General features: G+C 33.9%; 5 protein-coding genes across 5 annotated transcripts; 3 read left to right on the forward strand and 2 right to left on the reverse strand.

Annotated features, from left to right (window-relative positions):
- Nucleotides 1–1,941: 1,941 nt before the first annotated feature.
- On the reverse strand, nucleotides 1,942–5,522 carry LOC106108524 (ribosome biogenesis protein WDR12 homolog). Its single transcript, XM_013289708.1, has 9 exons — nucleotides 5,345–5,522; nucleotides 4,962–5,261; nucleotides 4,674–4,814; nucleotides 4,368–4,543; nucleotides 3,855–3,919; nucleotides 3,263–3,407; nucleotides 2,971–3,072; nucleotides 2,740–2,869; nucleotides 1,942–2,354 (listed from the first exon to the last, which is right to left on the reverse strand). Exons 1-9 carry the CDS (start codon nucleotides 5,401–5,403, stop codon nucleotides 2,210–2,212), a joined length of 1,263 nt encoding a protein of 420 aa, XP_013145162.1. The 5' UTR covers nucleotides 5,404–5,522; the 3' UTR covers nucleotides 1,942–2,209.
- Nucleotides 5,523–5,800: 278 nt separating this feature from the next.
- Nucleotides 5,801–12,441, forward strand: LOC106108631 (WD repeat-containing protein 75). The gene is made up of 11 exons (XM_013289884.1): nucleotides 5,801–5,970; nucleotides 6,055–6,262; nucleotides 6,455–6,738; nucleotides 7,070–7,260; nucleotides 7,982–8,146; nucleotides 8,467–8,654; nucleotides 8,987–9,745; nucleotides 10,146–10,287; nucleotides 10,586–10,728; nucleotides 11,422–11,607; nucleotides 12,127–12,441. Exons 1-11 carry the CDS (start codon nucleotides 5,861–5,863, stop codon nucleotides 12,424–12,426), a joined length of 2,676 nt encoding a protein of 891 aa, XP_013145338.1. The 5' UTR covers nucleotides 5,801–5,860; the 3' UTR covers nucleotides 12,427–12,441.
- A 344-nt stretch (nucleotides 12,442–12,785) lies between these two features.
- LOC106108632 lies at nucleotides 12,786–14,474 on the forward strand. Its single transcript, XM_013289885.1, has 2 exons — nucleotides 12,786–13,139; nucleotides 13,380–14,474. Exons 1-2 carry the CDS (start codon nucleotides 12,845–12,847, stop codon nucleotides 14,309–14,311), a joined length of 1,227 nt encoding a protein of 408 aa, XP_013145339.1. The 5' UTR covers nucleotides 12,786–12,844; the 3' UTR covers nucleotides 14,312–14,474.
- Nucleotides 14,475–15,266: 792 nt separating this feature from the next.
- Nucleotides 15,267–16,817, forward strand: LOC106108498. The gene is made up of 2 exons (XM_013289675.1): nucleotides 15,267–15,733; nucleotides 15,874–16,817. The coding sequence occupies exons 1-2, from the start codon at nucleotides 15,415–15,417 to the stop codon at nucleotides 16,809–16,811; spliced, it is 1,257 nt and encodes a 418-aa protein (XP_013145129.1). The 5' UTR covers nucleotides 15,267–15,414; the 3' UTR covers nucleotides 16,812–16,817.
- A 159-nt stretch (nucleotides 16,818–16,976) lies between these two features.
- LOC106108447 (sodium channel protein Nach) lies at nucleotides 16,977–19,874 on the reverse strand. Its single transcript, XM_013289612.1, has 8 exons — nucleotides 19,750–19,874; nucleotides 19,238–19,432; nucleotides 18,939–19,092; nucleotides 18,610–18,740; nucleotides 18,371–18,541; nucleotides 17,939–18,203; nucleotides 17,349–17,547; nucleotides 16,977–17,222 (listed from the first exon to the last, which is right to left on the reverse strand). Exons 1-8 carry the CDS (start codon nucleotides 19,872–19,874, stop codon nucleotides 16,978–16,980), a joined length of 1,485 nt encoding a protein of 494 aa, XP_013145066.1. The 3' UTR covers nucleotide 16,977.
- Nucleotides 19,875–20,259: the final 385 nt, after the last annotated feature.

Genomic DNA, 20,259 nt, shown 5'->3' on the forward strand with positions numbered 1-20,259 from the left:
AAATGTGCTCCTATTCTCTAACAATCGTTCGTAAACATCCATAGAATATACCAAACTATTTTGTCTTAAATTTATATTAGTGTAAACGAATTATTTTCATTCCAAAGTCGATACAATTTCCCCTAATTACCGAGTAACTGTGAAATGTATTGAAGGTGATTTATTTGAAGCAACTCGTAGCGTAGAAAGCGAGTCGCGCCCGTAGCGTAGCGTGTAAGTGATGTCACCGTCAAGGCGAGATGCGGCGATATATTATTTTTCTAATGCTTTCCTTCCATTATGAGCAATAAAATTGATTTGATCGTAGTGCCTTCGGCTTCGTTTGGTGACCGATGTCGGATACATACTGTATAGCCGCTGCGAGTGCTTTACACGATATTTTTACTGGTGATAGAGTAACTTACCGTGTTCGTAACAAAGTAGAATTAATTATAAAACTATTTTGTAGTAACAACTTAATGAGATAATGTGGCTGTCTAATCGTTGCATTTTTCACACATGATTTTAAAAATTAAATTGAAAATAAAGTTGCAGATGTTCCTAGTAAAACTCACTTCGACATTCTTGACATGTGCAATATAAACTCCTGTACGGAGGCCATCTGCCTTGCGAGACGCAAAATTAAATATCCGCAGATCGAGAGCACAAAATGCATATTGGGAAACCGATTCATTATAAAACCAAAATAATTCGAAATTAAAAATCATGTCGATGAGTTTAAGTGTTAAGTAAATGTTTAAATTAAGTCATATGTTATAAGTGAACGTGCAGGTCGTTTTGGAAATGAATTTTGGATTAATAGGAATGTTGACGAATCGATGGCTAGGTTAGGTCTTAGGGATAACATAGGTAGGTTAGAATACTAAAAAAAATGTTTCGACGCTAAGATAAATAGAATAGTGACGTAGAATAATATATTAGGCGGGTGGTCGGGGCGCGCGCGCCGCCGCCGGCTCTAGGGTAGTTTCCTTTGTTAGTTTATTAAATAATTTAATTTGAATGGACTGAAGCCGCGCCCCGCGAGCGCGCCCGCGCCGGCCTCGCCCTAGCTCCTAAGCAAGTCTAAGAGAATTAGTGTCAACACATTCTTGCGATAAGTTTCAGTTGGACGAGTTTGCTTTCACCTCTTTTGTTATGTAGTTGAATAAGTGTAAAGAAAGAAAATTAATTGAAAAAAACTGTCGGAAGTGTCGATACGATTGTATTTGTCCAATGTGTATTATTAAAGGGTGGCGTTCTACCCGGCAGACTAGTCTAGATCGTAGTTTAGAATAGGTAAAAATTTAGTTAGGTAGCCTAGGAATACGAAATGCAAAAACATAAAACTTCATAAAATGTAAAAAAAAATGAAATGAAATTGTTGGTAAGAAAGAATATTTTTAAGGGACATGTTGCTTCGTTGTGTTATGACGTGGGGTTTGGCATAACTATGATAATAGTGTAAAGCATTTCTCTCAGAGAAACACATAGAGGAAAGTTATGTATCTATTTTGTTACAAAGTGTTTGCAAGTTTCTATATAGTGCTATGAGCATTTTACGTGACCCGCATTATTTATAGTTATGCTGAATGGAAAAACTAAAGTAATATATAAATAAAAACAAAATGGTACTAAGAAGCATGTTTTATTGTGACGAGTCATGTTCCTTTGCATTGAACATATTTTGTAAGAGCAAATGATTGAAATAAAACAAGCAAAACCAAATGCTGTCTTTTCATTTAAAAACAACCTATTACCACTCGTACTATTAAAAAAAAAGATTTGTATTTTGTATGTACAATCAAAATTCTCTCATTAGGACAGAAGTAGGTTGATATGTAAGAATTACTTAAAAAAAAAAAAAAACCCCAAAATACACAAACTTTTACTTGAAAATCAGTAGAATATAATAAACAACACAGTTATGAAATATAAAAGATATAATTTAAAAAGCACACGTAGTAATTTAAAATGCAGAACATAACCTTACTTTATTTCAAGAATATTACAGATTCCGAAATAAAACTAAATTATAAACAATAAAATTGACACTTTTGCAACTACCCACATATCCAACACTTCACATAATCAATGTCCCGCACTTCACAATAACCCGACTGAAGCAACACTTGTGAAACATAAAGTCATCTCTCTCATTGTCATTGAATAAACAGAGACAACAATATCAATACAAGTGCTACATCAACATCACGGTTATAACACTTATCTATCATGCGGAAGCCGTTGCATGTTTTGCTTTGAATATTCTAACAGTATTATCACAGGAGCCACTGACGAGCAGCGCCGGGTTGGACCAATCACAGCACAGCACTTTGTCTTCATGACCTGTTAGGTCATACAGCGGTGTTCTTGGACTGAAAGAGAAATAATCTATCAATACCACCATACTCAGAAACATTAATCAGTTATTCAATTACTCAGTGTCAATAATTGATGGCACAATTTTAATTTATAGTTTAAAAACTAGGAGAGGAAGTGGATTTTTTTACTTAAACAATTTTCCTCTACACTAAGGAAGGTATGGGAAGAGTTAGATTTAGCGGAGAGGACCTATAAAAAGGGAGAATATCCTCTTTCTGGTTATCCCGTCCTCTGTCAATTAAAGATAGGCAAATTATATTCTTAGTATAGTATACTATATCTTGAGTAGCAGTCACTACGCTATTTTGGCGAAATGCTTTTATCCAACTTATAGTATAAAAGACACAGTTTCTTAGTATAAAATATGTAAATACTAACCTCCTGGTCTCCCAGAGTTTGACCTGTCCATCGTACCCTGCGGAGAGGAAGAGCGTGTCCCTGGTGGTGGACCAGCGCACAGACTGCACCCAGCCCGTGTGAGATGTGAATGTTGTTTTCACAATACTTTCTGTTACAAATTATACACAGATATAGAATTGTATGAAATAATTTTTATACTAAGTAGTATGTATTCCAAATAAAAGTAATTTAAGTAATCAGAATATTTACCCGTAGATCTTGGATCATATATCCTGACATGTCTGTCAGCGGAAGCTGTGACGATGCTATTATTTAACGGCGACCAATCAGCGTCAAAGAACGCTTTGTTACCTGAAAGCATATAAATTTAAAATGGTCTTGTTGAAATAACTCAAAAACTACAGGGCCAATTTCAAAAATTCTTTTACCATTAAGAGTTTTGCATTGTTTTTTTATTTCACGTCGGCGAAGTCGCGAGCAAGTATTAAATAAAAAAATGATATATATTTTAAATCATGGCAATTCAGATTATTAAACTTACCAGCAATCTCTTGTTTAATTCCTCCAAGTTCACAGTCCCACAGTTTGAGCAGATGGTCCCAGCTGCTCGACAGCAGTGTGTTGTAGTCCACCCACTTGACTGCAGACACTGCTTCCCTGTGACCCTTCAGTGTTGACTTCGGTGTCTAGATAAAATTCAGATTAATAAAATTTTAATATAAGTCCCTTTTTGTAATCTCATGTGTCAATTTATCCCATAGGAAAAGTAAAAGGCGCACACCTTTAACTAAATAATCGCACAACGATTGTCAACTGTTTAGTTGCACAACTAAAAATAGAGTAGTGTACCTTCATATAAGCTCATAGAAATCAAAGGGCGACTAAACAGTTGTGCGAAAGTTTAGTCGAAGTCATGTGCGCATTCTAACACTTCTTTAAAATCAGTTGTCGATGTTGGCTTTCAAACTAGAATTATTTTAAATTCCCAAATAAAAAAATTTAATTTAGACACCTGAAGACTAACATAGTGTAATTATAATTTGGAAAATTAGTAAAATTATTACAAGTTTCTAATGTACTCAAGATTTGACATTAAATAATTAATTTTATCAAAGTATACTGGATTTTCTTACTCTGGAATTTCCTTGCTCAGGCTTACTTCTCTTTTTGGCAGGCACATTATCTTCATCTGTCAAACCTAGAAGCAACAACTTATTTATAAACTTGTTTAAAAAATTACCCTTTGCAAATTCAATTAAAATATAGCATTAAATAAATTCTGCCTTACTAATATTATAAATGTGAAAGTTTAGATGAATGGATGTTTGTAGCCTAAATGGCTAAATGGATTTCAATGAAATTAGATATAGACTAGCTTTCGCCCGCGACTCTGTCCGCATGAAATTTAAAAAAAAAACAAAAGTAGCCTATGTGTTCTGCCAGACTATCCTCTACATCTATGCCAAATTTCATTGAGATCTGTTCAGTTGTTTAGGCTACAAGGTGTAACAAACATCCATCCATCCATCTAAACTTTCGCATTTATAATATTAGTAAGATATAGAGTCTATAGGCTACTTTTGTTTTTTTTTTTAATTCCCTACAGACATGGGCGAAAGCTAGTATAATATATCACTAAGACTTACTAGCACTCCATAAGCAGATATTATTATCCCAGCTGCCAGTAGCAAAGTGTTTTCCATCAACAGCGACTGCAATACATTCCAGTCCTTTATCATGTCCTCGACAAGTGACCACACAGTCAACGGAATTCCGTGGCACATTCCATACCCAGAGCATAGCTGACTGGTCATGTGAACAACTGAAAAATAAAAAATAAAAACTGTAAATTAAATAGAAAATAAACCAGTAATCATATTCAGGAAGTGTCAATAGCCAAATGCATATTAAATAATAGGATTTGTATTGTTAAATAATTAGAATTTGATTACCTTGCAAAACTAGCTTGGTCACCCTCAATGGAGATCCATGAAACACCCTTAACAGGTGAAGTGTGTCCTGGAATGGCCAGCTTATGTTGACCTTTTGTAGTCCAAATATGGATGCTATTGTCATAACAGCCTGAGAGAATCCTGAAATTAGTTAATATTTAAACATTATAAAATCACATGTTAAAATATTTGTTAATTAATAATGCAAAGATAGTACATTTCTATGAAAATAAAAAAAAGTTATTTAGATGTCTACAAATCTATTTTCTAATGAAAAAAATTACATACCAACTATCATGTGTGTGGACTGATGATACCCAATCATCATGCATTAAGCATTCTTGAGGTTTAGGGGCGGGAAATCTTTCAAGGTATTCTATTTCTAAAGTATCTTCGGTCGATATTCCTTTTTCTTGCAAATGTTCTGCTATAGATGAACACAGTAATTCGCCACATACCAGAAAATCAAATTCAACAGCTTTTTGAATCAAAGGTTTGGTCTCTTTTAAAACTGCATTTACCAATGTGTTTAGTTCTGCTGCCTGAACATTACTTTGTATTGCGTAAGGACTGTCCGGTACCGCATATCTGTAATTCAAAGAAAATATTATAAGAAAAGTAACGCACGTGTAATGTGAAAACAAACACGCCGGAATCATAGTTATACTTACTGTTCCTGTTTTGTAACAAACCGAACTTGCAACTGAACTTCACCTTGGTCTGTAGCCATTGTAATTATTGTTTTTAACCGTTTTTCTGTAAATTGTCCAAAAGCTACAACTTCTATTTGTTATATTTAAAAATTTTGCATGTATAACCACAACAAGCAAGGAGAGGAGACCGATGTAAATTGACAAGTGACATTAGTAATTTGACAATTTCAAATTGACATTTCTATCAGAGATTAAAAAACACCTAGATATGTTTTGATAGATTTTTTCACAAGCTATCCATATCTTTAAATCTAGTTTACGCTTGAAGCATTTTTTATTACAATTTTCGACTTAAAATGTAAAACGACGTATAATTTAATTTTCATATGTTTGAATTAAGAAAAACTGTTTGACATATAACGACCTAATCTTTGTCATTCACTGGAGACAAGTTTAGGTTATGTGTCAGTGTCACAATCATATTTTCAAATGTTTTTAAGTTTCAATGTGCTTATATTTTAAATATAATTCATAATGGGGGTGAAGCCTAATAATGAGGATAAACCAGATAGCAATTATGTATTCAGTAGAAAGGCTGGCAGAAGTATTATAGAGCGTCGGCCCGTGTTTTCACCAGATGGCGAGTATGTAAACATCAACAATTCTGAAATAATTCTCAAAAAGTTTTGTAGCCTTCTATAGAAGCTAATTTTAATTTACATTTTCAGGTCTGTATTGTTGATCGTAGAAAATATAGTAAGAGTTTACAATATACAAACAGGGGACTGTTCTCGTACACTAGAAACTGAAACCCCTGTCAAAGAGCTAGTGGCTGTACAATTCCCGGATAATGAAGAATACAATTTATATGGATGTTCTGAATCTGGCTGCGTTACGACTTGGACTTGGGAGAATGGTGCTGTGCTAAGGGAAATTGTAAGTTTACGTTTACTGCACCATTTTATTAATGAAATACAGGAATATTAAATAGGCATTAAAATATTTATTTTTTAATTTTGTCTTTGGTCCATGTTTTTGTCCTGACTAACAGGCAAGTCTAATATTTTTTTTTAACTAGAATTACATTTTTAAATAGCGATAAATTTTAATATTGTATATCTCTTGCAGAATCTTCAACTTCCAGATGAAATGAAAATTATGACATTTGATTTACTTGATAGTAATGAATGTTTTATCACAGCATTTAGACCATATAATAGGAATCTTTATCTTGCCACCTACTCGGTGAAGACTGGATGTATTGTTCATGAATACATGGAGACCAGTCCAATTTATTACAATATTGTAAGAGTCGCAGTCGGCTGGTGCTATGGTGATAGATTTGCAGCTATTATAAATGGTACAGCAAGGGTTTACATACAAAATTTATATCAACCACATGTTAAAACTGAGTAAGTCACATTTTTATTAATTTCAACGATTTCTAAAAATGTACTTGTTTATCTATATTAATGTAATAAAGCATATACACACACTACTTTGTGGCAAAATTGGAAAAGAAACCTTCATGTGGGAAAGGGACCATAAACTACCAGCTGCCAACATCAAGAAAATAAGGTGGCCATGGTTTGTCATCATGTCATGTCATTTTAACATTTGCAATTGATAATTTGACATGTAAACAATAAAATAAAACTTTCATAATATTTTGTGGAGGAAGTCGCACGGGAACAGCTAGTTTAAAAAATAAGATAATTGATCATTGACATTATTTTTTTCCAGAATTGTAAATCACAATAAATTTAGGATATTATCAGTAGCAGCGCACCACAGTGAAAATGCAATCGCAGTAACAGATGCATTTGGACGTGTTACTCTATTCAGAGGGAATTTATACGACTACAGGAATGTTGCTAGGGAAGTTTTGCATTGGCATTTCCTACCTCCACTTGCTGTGTGTTTTTCAGTTCAAGGTAAGTAAATTCTAAAGGTTTAAATATTATATTCCTGACTAGCTTTCGCCCGCGACCCTGTCCGCGTGGGATTAAAAAAAATTCATATTAAATTTCATCAAAATTGGTTCAGCCGTTTAGGCTACAAACTCTAACAAACATTGTTCCATCCATCTAAACTTTCACATTTATAATATTAGTAAGATTAGAATTTAAAGTTGTAGTTTCAATTTAAAATTCTTAAATGATAAAATATTGATAGGAATTTAACACATATTGAAGTCAAATAATGTTATTAAGAATGTACCAAAGTGTAAGTTGCTAAAAAAAAGGACAATTTTCCTTACAGTTATCACAAAAAATGTTTGAAAAGTGTTAACTATTGCTATGATTTTAAAGACTCGTATGGTAATAATTCTTTATTTTCTGCATGCCAGATACATCGCTACAATTTAAATTATTCATATGCAAGTTGATTTTATCTTTTAAGTTATGGAAATAAATAACAGGAGAATTCAGTAGTAAGACATTTTGTATGCTTCACACTACTAACTTTTGCCTGCAACATTATCCGCAAGGGATAAAAAAACTTAGAAGGTGGCATAAGTAATCTATGACTATGTTCAACATCTGTGCCTAATTTCATCAAGAGCTATTAAGCCTTTTTGGAGATACTTTCTAGCAATCCATCCATCTAAACTTTCGCATTTATAACATTAGTAAGTTTATTGTGTCTCTTCAGGAAATTACTTAATGTCTGGTGGTATGGAGAAGGTGTTAGTGAAATGGACATTGGGCCATTTGGCTAACAAAGCAAATGAGAAGATCTTCATACCTCGACTTCCAGGCATGATAAGATTTATCACAGCCAATAGCTCTCACATTGCACTCACTTTGACTAACAATTGTAAGTATAATTGAAATCATAAATTATTATGTATACTTAAGTTAGATCTTCCTTTCGAAGAGGAAAATATCCGATTATCTTTATCATCCCTTTGTCTATTGTTTAAATTAGGCATCTGCAATTGTTAATAGCTAAGTTTCGTATTCGCTATTTCGGCGAAATATGGTGATAGCTTGCTAATTTCCAACCTTATGATATAAATTAAACAAATTCTTCAAGGCTATTAAAGACAGAAGGCTTGGAGGTGTAGAATGTGCTATTCCGATCTGATAGTATATTACCTAATTATTACGTACTTACCTTGTTGTATTTGGTTGCAGCGGTTGTGATAGCGAGTGCTCAATTACGTGTGCTGTCCACTGTACTGGAGTGTGGAGGACTGTCTCCAGTGGCGCGCGCCATCAACACAGCGCTGGTGTATCACCGACCGTTAGACGCATTGCTGATGAGTGGCAGAACTGGACATTTGCAGTTGTACTCCACTGCATCTGATAAAGTGCTTTATAATGTAAGTATTTGTTGAATTGGATATTTTTCATATTACAAAATCTAATTATCAAAAAATTATTTTGAAGCTGTTTTTTCAAAATTTTACTTGAAAGTCTGTTTTTAATTTAATTGTATAAAATAAACCCTGAATCACATTTTCCATGTAATATTCTACCTATGAAATATTTATAAACAATACATTACGTAAACTCTCTCTCTCTCTCTCTCTCTCTCTCTCTCTCTTTCTTTCTCTCTCTCTCTGCAGTCATAGAACTTTTATGTCTAGATTTTATATCAATTTCATAAAATTAAATAGACATGGAGGTTACAAAGTGTTTAACTTTTCAACAGATTGATATAACGGAAATTAATAGTACACCATCCGAAAGAAAGAACCTCATTCCACTGGAGACGGAGATCACATGTGTAACCGTCAGTGGAAACGGCACTTGGCTCGTCACCTCCGAGTACAGGAACGATGGCATCACATACCCTGAGGAAAAGCTAAAATTCTGGTTGGCACAGAAAAAAAATCCATCACCGTTCAAACTCAACACATGCGTTAATCTATCACACGGTGGATGCAATGTTGTGTCTTTAGCTATCAACTTTAGAGGTCAGTTTTGCGTATCCGCGGGCAGCGATCAGAAGATAAGGATTTGGAAGAGGGAGACAACGATATTACCACATAAGAAAATAATAATTTGGAGTTGTGTGACCACTTGTTATTATTCATCGGGGACTGCACAATTTCTATCTCACAGTATGCTTAATAACTTCAAAATAGGAGAGAATGTTGAAAAAGGGCGTGTGGAGACTATGCCTTATTTGACTGAAGTTGGTCGAAAGGATGATATAATAGGGCGGATATTGAATATACACAAAGAGCACTCTACATTTAAAGGGGTAGATAGTGTTGAGGAAGATGATGAGTTTAGTATGGGTGGTGTTGCCATATCACAGGATGGGTCATTAATCGCAGCGTGGTTCGGCTGCAAGCTGACATTATGGGACTCACATTTGTGCAATTTACGGTCTACATTGACTCACCCCGCACTTCGGCCTAAAGGTGTACAAGTTCAGTTCGGAAGCAATGATGCTGCACATTATGTAAGTGTATAAATTAGACACTAAGGGAGACTTTAGTTTGAGAAATCTATACTATAAGTAACAAATATAATGTTACTAATATTATAAATGAGAAAGTTTAGACAAATAGATACTTGTTAGTTTGTAGCCTAAACTGCTTAACGGATCTCGATAAAATTTGCCATAGATGTAGAGAATAGTCTGGAATAACTCCTATTTTTAACTGCACGCGAACGGAGTTGCGGGCGAAAGCTAGTATTATGAAAACGAAAACTTTACTTAAATTTGATATAAATTTTTCAAACATATTTTTGTGCTGGACCTCTGTGTTCTTGAGTGCCTTGTATAAAAATTTAATGAAAATGTGAGCAATAGTTTAGGAAGACAGGACAAACATAGAGACAGTGCAGTTGTATTGCAGTTGGTGTGCACGACGAGCAGCTGCGTGGCGGTGTGGAGCTTGCTGTCGCTGACGATGAAGTGGTGCGTCCCGCTGCAGCCCACCTGCCTCGCTGCCGACCCCGCTTCCAACAGGATGGCGATCACCACTGCTAACAACGATGGTAACCTCTACTAACTATTTGAATACAATTTAACATTTATAAGGCTGTAATCATATGAACATTAATACTTTACATAATAAATCCGAAGACAGTAAATATTTTTTCGCCATTCCTTTTCAATGAACAGTGAATACAAAGCGACAGAGAAAACCTTATTGTTCCAATTTATACTTACACTATTTTTATAGCGAATAAAAGAAACAAACCGAAAAAATAGTAAAATACAAAGTCTGCTTTAGATTAGAGTAATCTTTTCCTTCAAGAAAGTTTGTCAATCAATAACATTTTCATATTTCAGTGTATATCTTCACGCCGCATAACTCCACCCCCCTGATGGTGCACAAAGGGCTGTTAGACCCTCGCTCCGGCGTCTTCAGGCAGTGCAGCTTCGCCGCCGCGCCCAAGGACCTGCTCAAGATATACCTCATGAGGAATAACTCCGTAAGATCAAGAAAACTTTATTTCCTTTTAAATATAAGTTAAGGAAAAATTTGTATTTTTGTACTTATTGCAATGACTCAAAAACTACTAGGCTGATTTGTAGCAAATTTAATGTTAATTTAGTATGTCTAGTGAAAAATAAAAAATTGGTCTGACGCGCTGATTTTTATGCCCTTCATGTACTAGAAAGTGCTTTCTCTCCCTCACTCTCCCCCTCTTACTTTCCATATATATATCTCTCATACTCTTTAGACATGTTCCTTCTCTTTCATGTAAAATTTAACAGTGGTAGAGCATGCTTTAAGATTTTCTCACAAATGGGGTGGCTCGCCCGGTGAAATACCACGACCACACAGAAAACAGGCGTGAAGTGGGAGCAATTCCGCGTTTCGTCTGATAAGTATGGTGCCGGAGGTCTAATTTTGGTCCCTTTCGCCCTTTTCTTAAGAGGGACGGATGGGAAGGAAAAGTAGATTTGACGGTAGAGGAGACACATAGGAAGAGGAAATATCCTCTTTACGTGCGTCTCCTTCCACCGTCGATTAAGGATAGGCAACGCATCTGCAATTGCGGATGTCTATGGGCAGCGGTCGCTACGCCATTTCGGCGGTTTTAAGTGGCCGGTTACTCGCGTTTGCCACCTCGTAATATTAAAAAAAAAGTGACCTTGAAGTTTAATATTCGTTTTCCCAGGAGATCTACTGCGTAGAGCCGGCGCAGAGCGAGGAGGGGCGGCTGGAGGCGCTGTCGCGGCGCAGCATGCCGGCGAGCATGTTCGGCGCGCTGCTCGCCGACCACCGCGTGTCGGAGGTGGCGGCGCGCAGCGCACCGCTGCACTCGGCCGACCTGCGCGCCCTCGGCAGGAATGTTATCTCACAGGTAAACTACGTTTGAAGGCCTGTCCCACAACTGGCTGATAGTGCCTCAGATAGCTTAAAAGTGACGTCACTGTTCGAACAAAAACCAATATTTCCATCACATATTTTACACGTTGGATTATTATCAAACACTTTATAATTTGGTGAAACAGGTCCTAAATGTTCCATTGCAAATCCATACTAATATTGTATAGAGGATTTGTATTTTTGTATGTATTGAAATAACTCAAAAACTACTGGGTCAGCTTTAAATACTCTTTCACTGTTATACAGGTAATTTATATGTAAATAACATAGGCTATATTTTACGGAGACGAAGCCACGAGCAATAGCTAGTTGACATTTCTCTTTCGTCTTTGAAATACCTTATAAATCGGCTTCTATACAATTTGACATTTACTACTACACACTTTTATTCATTTATGTAACAAAAAATAATTTTTTTTTTTTTTTAAATACACATCGTTAAATAGATTTATTATTTCTAGTTTCTGTATTAATTAACATATAAATGTTTCAGTTCCTGTCCGCCGCTCCCCACATGATGCCTCCGATGAGTCTACTCTGTACACCGATACTTGAACATATATCTGGTCAGAGAGAATCTGAAACTGTCGAAGAGGAAGAAATAGAGGAAATGGAGGTCGACGCTGTCTCCAGTGATGATGAAGAAGTCGATAAGAAATTAGAAATATCGCAATCGCCGAAAATAGCAGAATTATGGACTCCAAATTACGAAGAAGTCAAGGAGAAGAGATTACGGAAAATATTAAATGAACCTTTCCTGGATCTACACGATTCACAAACTATATTTGAATAAATTAATTCAAAATTATTTAAAGTTTTTTTTTTTGTTTTTCACAGTTCTTATATTTATTTTGCAGTTAAAAACTTAAAAATTAAATGCCACACGCAGTAATTTACTGAGATCGCCTTTTAGTTTAATTTGCACCTATTACGTATTGTAGATTCCTTAATAGATAATGATAGAGTTTTATTGTTTTTGACTTGATTAGATAATAAAAAAATATATAAATTAAGAGAATATGCATTATTAGTTAAAGATATCAGTAAACTAAATATTGATACACACGAGTGATATAAATAATATGGCCCTCCGTTAGATATCACTATTATAATATTTACCTTCGCATTTAGCTTTATATCAGGTGATATAGTATCAGTACTGAATATGAATTCACTCCGTGAAATACAAGAGAGAAGAACGATACTAAAATATGGAACTATTAAACCAAAGTGAAATAGAATCAATAGTTAAACATTATGGAACTTCGACTATTGTAAAATGGTACATAGAAGATTATTCTGACAAACTAGTAGGATATCTCGGAGAGCATCTTCGGTTGGTCATAACCTTAAATTCAAATGGAATTGAAAAAGATTTGAAACTGTTTGTAAAATGCATGCCAAGGAATAACAAATGGAAAGCTAAATATCTCAAAGAGTTGATGTTTTTTCAAAAGGAATATATTATGCTGAGCAAATTATTCATTAATTTCAAAGATGGAGAAGGTATTTTACCGTTATGCTTAATTATTTACTAGCATTGACCGCGACACCCTTCGCACGAAATTAAAAAATAAACTTGGTAAATAGCCTATGGTTTCTTCCAGATAATTCTACATCTGTGTTAAATTTCATCTAGCATTGTTGAGTTGTTTCGGAGATACCTTCTAACAAACAACCATGTAAACTTTTGAAATTATAATATTAATAAGATTACAATTCATTAAAATTTATTTCATTTTCTAGAATCGAGAAAATGGCGGCCGAAACTCTTATACATTAGGAACGATTTATTTGTATTTGAAGATGTAACTGAGTTCGGTTACCAAATGCCGTATCATCGCAGCACAATGGATTACAATGAACTGGTATCTGTTATAAACGCTATGGCGAAGTTCCACGCACAGTCGATAATATACGAAGAGAAAAACTCCAAAGAGTTGAATAGAACGTACAGAATTTGGGAGGAATACAGCGAATATCTTAGTGAACCTGAGAAAGGTCAATCTTGGAGGGACACTGGGGCAAGAGCGGTCGTTGATTTTTTAAAAACATACTCCAAATATCGAGCACAGACCGATTACATAAAATACGTGGAAGTGGTAATACCGATGTTATTCGATTGCGCTGCAAATTTAATGAAACCGAGAACTGAATGTCGTAATGTTGTAATACATCGCGATCTTTGGACGAATAATATTTTCTTAAAGAAACACGATAACGGTCAGATCCATTCCTTGATTGTAGATTATCAAACAGTTTTATATTCTTCTCCTATGCTTGATTTGTCTTCTGTTATTTACTTTAATACAACTAGAAGTTTTAGAGACCGAAACACAGATCAATTAATAGATTTATATTATTCTTTACTGACTGATGAATTACGTTTGGAAGGTATTGATGTTTTGAATGTAATTGATAAGAAAACTATTGTAAAATCGTATCAACAAAGTATTGTGTTTGGTATTACACAAGCGGCGTTGATTGTGCCTATCATAGCCATGAGCGATGAAATGAGGGAAAGGACATTTGAGGATCCGGAAACTTGTGAGAAAATGAACGTAGTGTCAAGAAGTGAAGAGTTCATATACTTAGCTAAACAAGACGAAGAATATCGTAACCGAGTTATAGAACTTTTCGATGAAATCTCTGATAGATACATTTTTTTATCTACTTGATGTTCATGAATTTTTGTTTTTAGATTTTAATCTTATTTGTATGTCTTTCTGTCGCATTCAGAGAGGTCACTTAACAAGTCCCTTTGTTCAAATTCTCAATGATAAATGTACGCTAAGCACATAAACTAATTTAAACAACCGAGTGCGGCAATTAAACGCAGAATTTAATGTGTAAGAATGTTTTAGTGTTTGGGATATTTACATTTCCAAGAATAATTAAAGAATTAGGTGTAAAAATGTGAATTACTAATTAAAACATAATTGATTTTACTGCTTTGTTTTGTTTATCTTTTACTACTGTGACAAATAATTAGATATAAAAAAAAATGTACACAAAAGTAGTACAAAACGCACACTAAATGAGTGTTTCTAAAATTTAATAAAAACTCTTTCTAGAACGATTACTAGATATAAGCAGATGCTTATACCTATTTGACAAATTTATCTAAAGTTTTTTTTTTAATGTTCTGTCTCGTTCAAATAGAAGTCGTCATGTCACATGTTTTTAGACAAATAATTGAAGGAAAGTAACGCTACTAGTTAACAATGCTGTTTACTTTTAGTGTTATCAAATACAATATTTGTTTTATGTAATAGGACATTATCTTTCAATGTAGTAGACAATGGAAATAATCTTGTTTAAATTAGTAATCATTTAATATATGACAGGTAAACAATACATAACGGCTCGTTGCTCGCTAGTTTCCCCGTAACACTATGACTGCTTCAATGCTCGCCGTGTACCATGTTACACTACACCGTGTAATGGAAGTCAGTCCCTTGACAAATATTATAAGAAATCGCATTATTATACCACAATATAGAAATAAAACAGTACAACATTGAACTACAAGACGTTTGTAATCGGGAATCAAATGTTGGAAATTAGCGACAGATGAACAACCAGTGAGCTACAACTACAAACTCCTGTATGCATATTTACATGCAGATAAAAATTTTAATCATACTTAGAATTATGCAAACATTATTAAAACTTGGTTTTGTGTTCACAACGGAAAGAACAAATGTATAGTGCGGACTGGAACAACTGCTCTACCGAAATTATTTTTAAAAATTCTGTTACTTTTAAGAAATAGTATAAAATGGATACATCGTGTACAATAAAAACTATAACAGAACAAGATGTTAAATTAATCGTAAAAAGTTGTTTATCAAATACAAATGCAATTATAGAAAATTACGTAATTCATAACGCCAGTGATAAAATGTTAGGATTTTTATCAGATTATTGGAAACTGAAAGTGCAACTACTTGTAAAGGAAAAGAGAAAATTACTTTCCTTCTTTATTAAAGCAATATCGACTACAAATGAAGCTAAGGCAAATATGGTGAAGGAGTTGAAATTATTCGATAAAGAATTATTTTTCTACAAAGTTATTAAACGACAAATCGAAATATCAGGTAAGCTTAATAATTTTATTTCTCTTGATACACTTAAAAGTTAAATCTCTGAATACTTAAATTTGTCACGTAAAGAAAATACTAACCTAGTATTTATGCAATTTAACCACCAGCAATGTCAAACATTTTACTATTTTTAGGTATGAAGTCTTGGAGTGCACCACTCATAACAGCTCTTCCCGAAGCAATGGTTTTTGATGATTTAAATGCAAAGGGATATCAGACTAGAAATAAATTCGAAAGATTCGACGAAGAACATACATTACAAGCTCTATACACACTGGCACGTTTTCACGCATCTTCCATTATTTACGAAGAAAGAAAAAGCAAATCATTAATGAGGAAATATCGAATTAACGAAGAATTTGAAAATTATCTAAATCGAGGAGGATACAAAATATCAGATGCATGGTACTATCAATGTATGACAGGAGCTTTGGAAGCGGTTAAAAGGTATTCTAAATATAACAAAGATATTCAAGTGATGGATAAATTAGATAAACGGTGGAGAGAAGTTTGGCAAGCAGCATTAAAACTTAGTGATTCTAGTAATCAGCGCTGTGTAATCTGCCATAGAGATTTGTGGAACAATAACATTCTATTCCACTACAAAGATGTGTCTAATTCAGAACCGGATGATTGCATTTTAGTTGATTTCCAAGCAGTCAGATATCAAGAACCTGCGGGAGATGTAATGCTTCTTCTTTATTGTAATTTAGATCCAATCTATCGTGAAAATAATATATATTTCTTTTTAAATCACTACTACGAAGAATTACAGCGAATACTTTTTGAAAAAGGTATAAAAATAAATGATGTGTTGAGTAAAGAAATGTTTTTAACATCAGCGAAGGAACAAAGATTATGGGGTTTAGTAGTAAGCGCCTGCCTTATTCCACAGTTTTGGCTTGATGATAATCTAATCACGAAAATATTTGGCAACACTGAAAATTTTAATGAAATACTTTCGAAAAATAAAGGCGCATTTATCATTAAAATGATGGAAACAAACCAAGATTATAAAAATAATGTTATAAGCGTTTTTGATGAAATAGTTAGGAGATATTGTGTTAATTAATTTTTATTTTTACAATACTTGTACTTTTATGTGTTTTATTGACAATTTGATAACGAAAACTTTGTACTTTGTGGCTTAAATTTGTAAGCAAGCATACTTAATTTACTCTTGAACTTAAAACCTACTGAAGACTGTGAAAATTTTACGACACATTTCAGCAAATAAACTAAAACCTTCTGTGAAATAACATTTCTCGTTTCTTTGTTATTCTGCTACTTTTCTTTCGATTGACAAGTTTGGGTTTAAAATTATTGTTATTAAAATGTTGTGCACCAAACCTTTTGTACCAAGGATCATCGTCCAACCTGCTGTAGATATCGCAAAATGGACGGATCAATAAAATATACAAAAGTTCTACGAAGCTTAGAATGCTCACTCCCAGGAACAAACCTCCAGTCCCTCCGGTTGATACTGTAAAAATAAAATTGCTTACATAATAATTTCCTAGTCATTTTACTTTTATTTGAAACGAAAATTGAATGTTATGTACACATATCGCAACCTATAAAGAACGTAGAGAAAAAATTGATTCCGTACCCACTAAGTCAAGGAATCCACGTACGACGTTTCTCCTATAGCGCTCGCTTGGTAACGCTGCCAATTCAATTTGCACAGACGCGTAGCTCTCGGTTGTAGTTGTTTTGAAATCCTTCACTATAGATATCTCGGCTTCAGTGCAAGATGGCAGACAATCGCAATCTAAACCGGGACGACTTGACCATTTTGCTTTCAGTGCCTGGTAAAACAAAACGTTGATTACTCTTGTAAATGTATTCCAACTACTGACTGTGTGTGTGATAATAAGTAACAAAGTTAATGATGAATATATTAGAAGAAGTTTGAAACTAGCACCACTGGTCGAGAAATTGAGAAGCCTAAGATTAGCGTGTTATGTTCATACCATACTTATACGACGACAGAATGGGGACATAAATCAGTAAGTGTTAAGTTTGAATGTGGATGGCTACAACGGTAGAGGAAGACCGAAGAAAGTGAGCATTGTGAAAGACGATATGCTTAAGAAAGGAGTGGATTCAGATATGACGGCTGATAGAACTGTATGGTTGATCAGCACATACTTTGCTGACACCTCGATGGTTATAAGTAAGTTGGATTATTATACTCACAGAAAGATCAGTAGCGTGATCATTAAGGCAAATAAGACCGTTAATGTCGCATTTCATTTCCTCCTTCACATTAAGCATGTAAAAACTAGTGCAGTTACATGTCTTGAGCTGTGCATTTTTCCTACACTGCACAGTACAAGCGGTGTACGAGTAATAAGGATAGACGTCCAGAAAGTTCTCGTCCACGTAACGACATTTTCTTTTCGCGGGCTCTATTACACGAGCGCCGGCGTCGTTTTCAATATTTCTTATGGAAATTATTCGTCTGAGAGGAAAAATGTTTATAAATTCTTAACTAAATGCGCTCTAATTACATTTAAAATTAGTGAAAGGTTGGCTGAAATTTACCGATTCTATTTTAACAGTACTAAGTAATACTAATTGAATTATAAAAATCTATTAAAACAAAAGCAACAATTTTAGAAATATAACCTGTATGATGTCTCAGGTTCTATTTGTATAGCATCCAAACCAATGATAGTGAGCGAAGGTACTTCTTCTTCATTTGTCACGTACAATTTTGCGGGCACTATCACATGTAAGTTAAGAACTCCTGGACCTGTAGTTTTATTACTAACCATATGAAACTTCGGTCGCTTTTGTCTAAAATATAAAAGTGAATTAAATTTAACGTTACTTAGGAATTCTAAATTTTATCGTATTCTGCTGACCTGACTTGTATTGAGTTAGCGATGTAGCAAACTCCGAATTCCGTGTTAATCAGGTTAAAAATCTTGCAACAAGGGAACTGGACATTATTCCAAGAACAATTCTTCAGCATTTCCTCACAAGGACTTCGGACCTAGAAGATATATAGGGTGTTTCAAACAAGATGAATATAACCACAGTATAAATCTGCATATATACTTTATTAAAAGGCGCAAGAAAAATATAGCTGTATTTTCTGCATCTTAGAATAAATAATTTTACTATCATACAATAACAGAATTAGGGTAAGATTCATTTCGACAGAAGTCGATTTTAATTGTAAAATACATACCACGTTTGCGTAATATGTGAGATTCCATTTGTCACAGTCTAGTAAAGGATTTTCTTCAGAACAGAATTCAGAGACAAAATACGTGAAACCTTTATAATAACTCAATTCTTTTATAACTTCTTCTATGTTAAAGTCGTGATCTTGTCCAAATAATCTGTAAAATTAAGTTGAAACATGATTTAAAACAAAACGCGATGATTTATAAGCGATTCTTAAATACCTAATACCTCCTAAGATACCTCTTAAGGTATCTTTGGAAAATAACATGCATAGAATTCAATTATTTAGTTTTCAATTACCTGTCAGAAACAGCTTCAATACGTCTCATGTTATCATTCTCGCATATCGCTATCGAAGGGAAATATGTATTCCAGTCTTTATACGTTGTTTCAACTACAAAAGATATGGGATAGTTCTGGTAAGCGTCGTACTGCGCCGCTATCAATAAAGACGAACCGAACCAACATAGAGCCACGAAAATTAGCCAGAAAATCCTGAAAAAAACACGTTATACCAAGAAAAAGATTAAAAATCGAACGAAAAAAAAACCGTAATGTGGTAAAGATTCATAATATAATTAACGTAATAATAAAACTATTTTTTAACTATAAATGCGAAAGTTTAGACGGATGGATGAATGTTACAATTTGTAGCTAAAACGGCTGAACGGATTTCGGTGAAATTTTGTATAGATGTAGAGGACAGTCTGGAAGAACACATAGGCCACTCACTTTCGTTTTTTTTTTAATTCCACGCGGACGGTGTCGCGTAGTACATATTTTAATTGAAAAAATATGTTCAACTGTTTTACCTTTCAGTCCAGTGTCTGTTATTGTCTCCTATAAATCTAAACCCATGTATTGAAGTAGTTTCAGGCAAACTTTTGATACCATTCCACCAAATCTCGAAATAACTTTTGCATGTTTCCCGATACATTTTAAACTACCCACGCTGATAAAGTAGAAATGAATAAAAACATAGATGGCTTTCTCTTATATTTCGTTTAATTCAAATCACTGACTGCATAGCAAATTACTTCTGAATAAAATATAAGCTAATTTTGTTAGTTCGGGTTTATCGAATAAAAATCATTTATTTTATGAGAACAAACATCTGTTTCTATTGTTGAGACTCTAAATATGTTTTTGTGTGGCAATTATTTGTTTTTGTTTGATTCTTATCAAAATGTTTAACGTGAAACATGTAATAAAAAAAATAGTTAAAAAAATAACTTAGGTAAAAAAATGTTATTAACCATTTGAATTGCAAAATAATTATCGTCGAATAAGATATATTTTTTATTGTAAATAACATAAGTTAC

This window comes from Papilio polytes, unplaced genomic scaffold, assembly GCF_000836215.1.
Source record: "Papilio polytes unplaced genomic scaffold, Ppol_1.0 DF821511.1, whole genome shotgun sequence".
In the NCBI taxonomy this organism is placed as follows: Eukaryota; Metazoa; Arthropoda; class Insecta; order Lepidoptera; family Papilionidae; genus Papilio; species Papilio polytes.

Coding starts and splice junctions, on each gene's coding strand:
- LOC106108524 (XM_013289708.1), bottom strand. CDS start 5,403: ATGGCTACAGACCAAGGTGAAGTTCAGTTGCAAGTTCGGTTTGTTACA. Junction 4,544..4,673: donor GACCAAGCTAGTTTTGCAAG/GTAATCAAATTC, acceptor TTTATTTTTCAG/TTGTTCACATGACCAGTCAG. Junction 2,355..2,739: donor AAACTCTGGGAGACCAGGAG/GTTAGTATTTAC, acceptor TTTCTCTTTCAG/TCCAAGAACACCGCTGTATG.
- LOC106108498 (XM_013289675.1), top strand. CDS start 15,415: ATGGATACATCGTGTACAATAAAAACTATAACAGAACAAGATGTTAAA. Junction 15,734..15,873: donor ACGACAAATCGAAATATCAG/GTAAGCTTAATA, acceptor TACTATTTTTAG/GTATGAAGTCTTGGAGTGCA.
- LOC106108447 (XM_013289612.1), bottom strand. CDS start 19,874: ATGTATCGGGAAACATGCAAAAGTTATTTCGAGATTTGGTGGAATGGT. Junction 19,433..19,749: donor AACAGACACTGGACTGAAAG/GTAAAACAGTTG, acceptor TGTTTTTTTCAG/GATTTTCTGGCTAATTTTCG. Junction 18,741..18,938: donor TCACATATTACGCAAACGTG/GTATGTATTTTA, acceptor TATATCTTCTAG/GTCCGAAGTCCTTGTGAGGA.
- LOC106108632 (XM_013289885.1), top strand. CDS start 12,845: ATGGAACTATTAAACCAAAGTGAAATAGAATCAATAGTTAAACATTAT. Junction 13,140..13,379: donor TAATTTCAAAGATGGAGAAG/GTATTTTACCGT, acceptor TTCATTTTCTAG/AATCGAGAAAATGGCGGCCG.
- LOC106108631 (XM_013289884.1), top strand. CDS start 5,861: ATGGGGGTGAAGCCTAATAATGAGGATAAACCAGATAGCAATTATGTA. Junction 6,739..7,069: donor CAACCACATGTTAAAACTGA/GTAAGTCACATT, acceptor ATTTTTTTCCAG/AATTGTAAATCACAATAAAT. Junction 8,655..8,986: donor CTGATAAAGTGCTTTATAAT/GTAAGTATTTGT, acceptor ACTTTTCAACAG/ATTGATATAACGGAAATTAA.